The sequence below is a fragment of the Maylandia zebra genome, linkage group LG6, assembly GCF_041146795.1.
Source record: "Maylandia zebra isolate NMK-2024a linkage group LG6, Mzebra_GT3a, whole genome shotgun sequence".
NCBI lineage: Eukaryota > Metazoa > Chordata > Actinopteri > Cichliformes > Cichlidae > Maylandia > Maylandia zebra.
Window position 1 is genome coordinate 35,781,734 of NC_135172.1, and position 7,942 is coordinate 35,789,675.

At 37.9% G+C, this 7,942-nt stretch overlaps 1 protein-coding gene across 1 annotated transcript; it reads left to right on the forward strand.

The window, feature by feature from the left end:
• Nucleotides 1-3,430: 3,430 nt before the first annotated feature.
• On the forward strand, nt 3,431-7,617 carry LOC101476354 (keratin, type I cytoskeletal 19-like). The gene is made up of 9 exons (XM_076885146.1): nt 3,431-3,765; nt 4,329-4,457; nt 4,803-4,885; nt 5,084-5,240; nt 5,429-5,590; nt 5,695-5,820; nt 6,876-7,105; nt 7,195-7,229; nt 7,333-7,617. The coding sequence occupies exons 1-9, from the start codon at nt 3,490-3,492 to the stop codon at nt 7,437-7,439; spliced, it is 1,305 nt and encodes a 434-aa protein (XP_076741261.1). The 5' UTR covers nt 3,431-3,489; the 3' UTR covers nt 7,440-7,617.
• Nucleotides 7,618-7,942: the final 325 nt, after the last annotated feature.

Sequence of the window (7,942 nt, forward strand, 5' to 3'; positions counted from 1 at the left end):
ATCTGATGTAACAATAAAGACACTGTTAAAAAGTCAACTTTAGGGAGGAGGAAACACAGGTTTCCTGTACCTGTACAGAAACGTACATTTAAACAACGTCCCATTTCTTTCAGTTTTTTTTAACTGGTAGTATTTATTGAGAATACTATACAAGTCTTTCAATTTGCACATTATATGTTGTTTACATTGCTACTCTTCATATTTTTTATATATTTTCATCCATTCTCTTCCATTTATCATTAAAAAAATCGCTGAGGGGCTGGAGCCTATTCCAGCTACCATGGAGTCAAGAGTCATACACCCCGAACGGGTCATCAGCCTGACGCAGGGCTAAGACATAGAGACAGACAACCATTCGCAATCACATTCACAGATATTTATTTATATTAGCATGAACTATGTAAGTGAAAGTAAAGCAAGTGAAAACAAGATACCTAAAATCACTTAATGAATCAGAATCATCATTGAAATTACCCCCAATTATAAAACAAAACACATCACATTCATTCATACTTGGATTGAATGTATTTACCTGCAGCTTTAAAGAAAAAAAAGTAGAAAGTTACATAGACGTTACACAGATGTCCTTCATAATGTTCAGGCTGTAAACATTTCTGTGAAACGTTTTCTTGACATATGTTTAAAAAGCGAAGTTAAACGGTGATACATCAAATATAAAATGTGCATAATTTATTACTGTCATGCTGCAGCCTGTACTTTCCACATGACGTACACACCACCCTTTTAGCAAAAGTCATACTTGCTTGGATAACATTAGCTCTGTTTACATACAGTACTGTATAGATTTTTTTTTCAAGTGTCCCAGTTACTCTGAATCCAGCGTCCCCTGATAATGTGTGATGTTTAACTGCTTGTAGAAACTCAGCCTTCATATATTTTTCTTCCAGGCAGTGAAAGTGTGGTCTGTCCGCTGTGAATGATTGTCTGCTACTTTGATTTATGCAATAAAAGTGATAACAGCACAATGGAGAGCAGCAAATGTACTTCAATGTATGAATCTACAAACTGCCTCAGGGTATTATAACTAATTTGTAATACATACAGAACACGAGCCTGCAAGTTGATAGAAAGGCATATGTGACCTTTATCCAACCTCAGTCTAATATCTTCTAATACACTGCTAGACAGATTATTACTGGTCTAAATATTTCATTTTTGTTATCTGCAGACTAAAGGGACACACACCCATCAGTAAAATCTGATAATGTCCACAGACACCACCTGCTCTTGACAAACTGCTCCTTTCACTTGTTATTTAGTTCAGATTCATACCCACACACACTGTTAGCTCAAGGCTGCATCGGATGTTTGGTGCAGGTTTTAGTCACTGTCACTGATTTTCTCTTGTCTCGTCTCAGGTACGTGTCTTCAAATTCCGTCATGCTGGTGAAAGGTTATGATAAGACGTCTACATTACACATGAGTAGTGTTTCCAATGCAAAACTTCCCGATAAAACTTTCCCTTTGAAATTCCAAATATATCCCAAAATCGGACATCGCAGTTTAAGGAATAATTTTGCTGATATTCCATAAATGATTTTTTTGTAAAATCCACAATAAAGAATACCAAACAGGATTGTTTTGAAGAAATGTTGAAGTTTAAAGACAAATTGTGGTGAGGGCTGATTAAAGGCTCTTTAACAATATGGTAAAGCTTATTTGGCATTTAGGTCTGAAATCTGTATACATGTAAAGGTCGGTTCCACTGAATAGTGCCATGTAAAATACTACAGTGTACTCAGTCATGCATGTCAGCAGTATGGGTGTGTTCCACAAAGGTTAAAATGATTTTCAGGTTCTTGTTAGTCACTTCAGAAAGGTTTACTCTGACCACATGTTACCTGAGCTTCCAGAGAAAAAGGTGTGACAGCGTCTTGTTTTGGTATGTTTGGGTGGGGGTGGTGGTCTGGAACAGAGTTCACAGCTCTATTTGGACGGGTGTATATTTAAAATCATTTATGGTGCCAACAGCTATTAATGTTGTTGTCTGCTTCTTTCAATTCACAGAACAAAAATAGCTTTAGCCTCTCAAACAAAATTGTGGTTGTGCAGAGGAACCAGTTTCTAATAGTTAAATCCTTTTTCTTTCACATGAGTGCATGTAAAACCTCGTGCATATAATACTTTTCATTTTGTCCACAAGTGTCTTTGTGTGGTGCAGTTTGAGATAAGGAGAGACTAATAACATAATACAAGAACACAGACACAGATTACAGAGCTCTGCTGTTTACTTATTATTTTAAAGATACTATATTAGAATACACACACACACACAGTTTATTCAGATTTGCTGACTTTCATTTTTGTACAGCTCTGTTAAGGTCCTTTCCTGGCATTTCAGTCAGGTAAAGGTCTGGAATTTGGGTGCCCAGGTCCTGTGACTGCAAAATAAGCCCAAACCCTGAAATATCCATCACTGTGCCTTACAGCTGGTATGAGCTGTTTGTACTGATATTGCGTGCATTATGCCTAGACATCTCCACGCTGATCTTGTCTGTCCAAAGTACATTGTTACACAAATCTTGTGCTTTGTTCAGAGGCAGATTTGCATTGCCAAACTATTCTGCCATGCTCTTTTTAAAGAGAAGAGGCTTTCCACTGTGCTGTCTAATCTTTTTCATCAGTGTTTCTCAAGGTAACTGAGGCCTGTAGACTCTGAGATGTAGCTCTTGGGTTTTTTACAGAGCGTATTTGTTGGTTTTGCAAATTGTTTGTATTAAAACTGTTACCAACATACCACTCATTGTTTGGTATGTGCAGATGAAGCTGTCTTACACCCCCAGAAAGGCTTAACAAATACCACTGGCTTAGGCATAATTACTGCTCATAGGTGGTTGTGATAGTGATCTTTTTGTTAAACTTACCTTCTCAGTCAGGGTGAACATGAAAAAGTTGATCACGCTACCTGCCATGATGCACCTGCTGACTTGCATTTTAGAGAAAAAAAAACTTAACTATCAAATGCAGTGAAATTAATTTAAAAAAAAAGAAACTGATCATACCCATCCAAATACCTTCTCCCCCCATTTTTATATAATTATTTTACTCTTGTTTGTTGTCTTTTCAGCTTCTTTTGGGTAACTCACTTAAAATCATCTTAGCATTCATCTGTGCCCCATAAAGTAACGAGTAGGAAGTGTAATGAGTTAAGAAGAAATAATTAGCCACATCTTAGGTTTTGGCTGGATTTCAGCATAGTTATCAGTTAAGCTGTCTGACTAGATGTTCCACTTATCTTTCATCAAAGTTTGTCTAATGAAGACTTACACACCCAATCGATGGAAACAAAAACAAAGACAACAAAAACTATTATCTGCATACCACACTGTTGTTGTTGCATGGCATTTGAGACTGCCCCCCTCACTAAGAACCCTATAAAATACCCTGCTGTGTCTTGCAGGATCACACCTCGGAGACATTCCTTCTGTGCTCACCATCAGCCTCGCATCACGACAACCTCCTGTCACCATGGCAGCCTCTTTGACCCAGCAGAGCAGCTACAGCGTTAAGCAGAGAACCTACAGTTCCAGCAGCCTGGGCGGATGGAAGCAGAGTAGCACGTCCTCTGTTGGCTACACACCCAGTGTGCATGGCGGAGCTGGAGGTTATGGGACCCGCATCTCAAGATCCAACTCTGTCTTCTCTTTAGGGTCCGTGGGCTCATATGGAGAGACTTCTGTAGTCGGAGATGGGAAGGCAACCATGCAGGACCTCAACGACCGCCTGGCTGATTACTTGGCAAAAGTAGGTTTTACTGATGAGCGCTAGTTGCAAGAATTACTCCCCCCCTTTATTTACTTTTAACAATTTGCATTTGTAATCACTAGTTAATAAATAATAAGATTAATTTCCATATAGTAAAATAACAGTTTCTAACAGTACATATTGACCTAACCCTAACCCCCTTTATTCTATTATCTTATCCTATTCTATTGCTTTTTTCCCCTTAATGTTTTACTGCTCTTAAACTTGTACTTTCTGTTTTAAACTTGTACTTGACCAAAAAAAAAAAAAAAAAAAAAAAAAAAAAAATCCCACATGTGGGACTAATTAAGGTTTCTCTTATCTTATTGAATTTTTTCATGCAGCACTTATAATGGGGTGTCTTTATATTGTTGTAGTGAGTAAAGGATCAACATACTCACATACAATAATGAACACACACACAAAAAAAACCCAAACCCCAAAACAAACTAACAAAAAAAAAACATATGAAATTTTACCAAATGGAAAAATGTAGAACAGTTGCTTTCAGACAAATAATGATAGCCTGCTTGTATGAACCAGTATTTCCTCGTGATGTGCAGGTGCGTTCTCTGGAGGCCAAAAATAGGCAGCTGGAACTGAACATCGCTGAGTTCTGTCAACAAAAGTCAACTGTTGTTACCAAGAACTACGGTGGCTATTTTTCCACCATCAGTGACCTGAGAGCCGAGGTACCTCTCACACTTTACATAACACAACACACTGAAAAGCAAACCATTTTACAATGCACACACACGAAACCTCGAACATTGCCAAACACCCGAAGTAAACATCTATGCAGGCGACTGAAACATCTTTCCATTGTTTTACTATCACAAAAATTATTGACACCAATTAATGCTGAAGTGTGGATTTGAAGGGTTAGAACCCGTTGTACGCTATGTGACTGATAGATGGCATCCAAAGAAAGCTGAACTGCTGCGGAATGCAAAATAATTTGCTCAATATCAATAAATGAAGAGTATAGCCTATACGCGGTCAGAATTTCAGACAGTTTATTCATTTTCTCCAATTAGATTGCAAGAAGATTTGCAGAGAACCAGGCCATCCACGTGCAGCTTGACAATGCTCAATTGGCAGCGGAAGACTTTAAAATGAAGTAGGTTTACATTCCTTTGTTGCTCCGTGGTATTTCTTTCTACCCCATATTACTTTATACCAAATATGAAAAGAAATCCCACTACATTTGGGAGTTTTTGTTTTATTATTTATTTTTTTCTTTTGAGACCATACAATCGTTACCCCCATCAAAATCGTGAAAATAATGGCATCTGAAAGGGCTGCTTTTCTTCTGTAGATATGACATGGAGATGAACTTGCATTTGACCGTGGAGGCTGACGTATCCCGTCTCCGAGCAGTCCGCGACAGCTTGACTCTTGGCATCAGTGACTTGGAGCTAAGCATAGAGGATCTGAAAGCAGAGCTGGCGCAAATGAAGGCGAATCACAAGGAGGTAAAAGGCGTATAATAGAAAAACAAACCTATTAAACACTGCTAAAGAGATTGCGTGAGTCAATGCTTTCCATGGTGCAGTGTCGCCATCTGCTGGTGGTAGAAGCGCTTACACTTCTGGATGGATTGGAGATTTAAACACTTTTTTTTGTTGTTGTGTTTTTTGTTTGTTTGTTTTGCATGTTGCAGGAGATGAGCCAGTTGAGCATCCAATGCAGTGGCTCTGTAAATGTAGAGGTGGACAGTGCACACTCTACAGATTTGACAAAGGTCCTGGAGGAAATGAGGGAGCAGTATGAAACTGTGGTGAGCAAGAACAAGCTGGAAGTCGAGAAATGGTTCCAGTCGAAGGTGAGGTTCCTAAAATGTTCAAAACGACTCCGGTAGATCCTTAAAAAAAAAAAAAAAAAAGTTTAAATTTTCTTATTGAATTTTGAATGCTTTCTTTTAAAAAGGTGGAAATTCTCCAGAAGGAAATCATTGTTTCCCAAACAGATGTGAAAACGTTTCACAAAGAGTTGTCCACTCTGAAGAAGACCTACCAAAGTTTGATGATAAGCCGGCAAAGCGCACACACAGAGGTATGGAATAACAACCCAAAAGTACTGGATATGAAGGTTTTGTAACTGAAGCCAAATGCACATCGCAGTGTTAGGTCTAATAATCTCAGCTTGCTGAAGCTAAGAAGTAGCAGACCCGCTCTTTTTTTCTCATATTGTACCTATCTCTGGTATCTTGGTGACACAGCTGCAAGCAGAGGAGGCAGGAAAGAGAAACAAGGAGAGGAGAGACAACAAACAAACATTGCCTTGGAGGCTCATTTAAAAAATATAATCAGTATTCAACACTACGACATAACATAACTGCCGTATTTTATGAACTCACATGTGATCATGACCTTTCAATATTTTTTAACTAAAATCATTGTGACATTTTGCAATGTGGCAAGAAACTCAAGACGGTTGAAGTGAGAGAAGGAAAACAGGATAAAGACATGCTGTGGAAGAGAGACAGAGATTAATAACAAGTGTGGTTCAGCGCAGAGAGGTCTATTAACACATAGTGACTGAGCAAGCAAATGAAAAAAAAAATAGAATCCTAGAATATAAAATGCATCATCTGAAACAATAACAGAACACTAATCACCCCTTAAATGTTTAAGGAATTAAGAGTTATCTGCTATTTTAATTCCCCCTGTTTATAACAGTCATGAAAAACCATATTCATGAACTTATGAATTTCAAAATAATGTTGGTGGTGTATTTCTGCTCAAAAGCTGAGTTAAATGAGAAAATAGCCAAAAAGTATGTTGCAAAAAATCAAACAAACACATGAAAAAAACATTAATAAAACAAATAAAGGACAAATATACATATAGCTTCCCTACATTTGATTGGGAAATGCTTCATACTGGTTGACATCAGCAGATGTCGAGCCTGGTTAAAATTACTTTTGCTATTTGAAGCACATTAGGTTCGTAATGTTTTAATTGTTAGCGCAAGGGGAATGATTAAAAAATTAAATCAGTTTTTTCCAAACATATCAGGACATATATTAATTTGCTGTAACAGAGAGGAAATGATTCTTCCCACTGACTGTACTCACATGGAGCTGTTGTAACCTCTCTGTCCTGCAGATTACATGCCTACAGGAAAATTTGGAGGAAGTGAAAAGTCGCTATAGTCTTCAGCTTCAACAACTGCAGGTCACCATCTCCACCCTGGAGACTGAGCTGCAGGAGCTGAAGGCCTCTCTTCTGCGGGTGCAAACAGAATATAATGAGCTACTGGACATCAAGATGAGGCTGGAAATGGAGATTGCTGAATATAGGAGGCTGCTAGAAGGAGAGCACTATGAAAAAAAGGAGTAAGAAATTAAAAATGTATCTGTTTTTAATCGATTATCAATTAAAGCAAACAAAAATGTTTTTAAAAAAATGTTTACGCTCTTCTTAGGGTGGTGGTCATCAGCAAGGTCGTAGAAGTGGAAGGTAAGAATCTCCATCACTCACTGAACCAGAACTTCAGATCTTGTCACAGTAAAACTGAAATAAGCTCTTTACACTATAGTGATGCGATGCATTGTCTTTGCAGAGCGTAAACCCCACATTGAAAAACGAGTGAAGACAATCATCGAGGAAATTGTTGATGGACAGGTGGTCGCCTCCTCTGAGGCCACCCAAGTGGAAACAGTTCAGTAACCTGTGCTCCCCTCACCTGAGCTTCTAAGTTGTTAAAGTGCACGCTAGTTTCTTCTGGGGAGTTCTCTTTGTTTTCATCTCATTATAAATCGAAACATTGCAAAATGCAGAAAATGCTCATCTTTACACAGTGCACGAGCCTTTGGATAACTATGAAACCAAACTATGAATAAAAGGCTGAAAAAAATAATGATGATTGACTGATTGATTGTATTTCATTCCAATATATACCGCAAATGAAAAAAATATCACTATCATTATTTTTTATTCTGAGTTATAAATGTGTTTTCACATCCAGAAGAGGAGTATATTTTGAATACTGACCTTGCTTTGGGATCATTTAATCACAGAGCTAACAGAATCAACTTAAAATATAAAGCCACTGTCTCCTGTACTTTTCTCGTTTGACTACTGAGGTAAAAATCACAAGAGTATGTGAAAACAAATGATGTATTTAGCTTGTAATTTCATATTTAACCACCAGGTGTCGCCTTTGGTTTTCT

Excerpts from the sequence above, each read along its gene's own strand:
- LOC101476354 (XM_076885146.1), top strand. The coding sequence starts at position 3,490 with ATGGCAGCCTCTTTGACCCAGCAGAGCAGCTACAGCGTTAAGCAGAGA. Across the intron at positions 3,766-4,328 it reads TGGCTGATTACTTGGCAAAA|GTGCGTTCTCTGGAGGCCAA; the intron begins GTAGGTTTTACT and ends CGTGATGTGCAG. Across the intron at positions 5,241-5,428 it reads TGAAGGCGAATCACAAGGAG|GAGATGAGCCAGTTGAGCAT; the intron begins GTAAAAGGCGTA and ends TGCATGTTGCAG.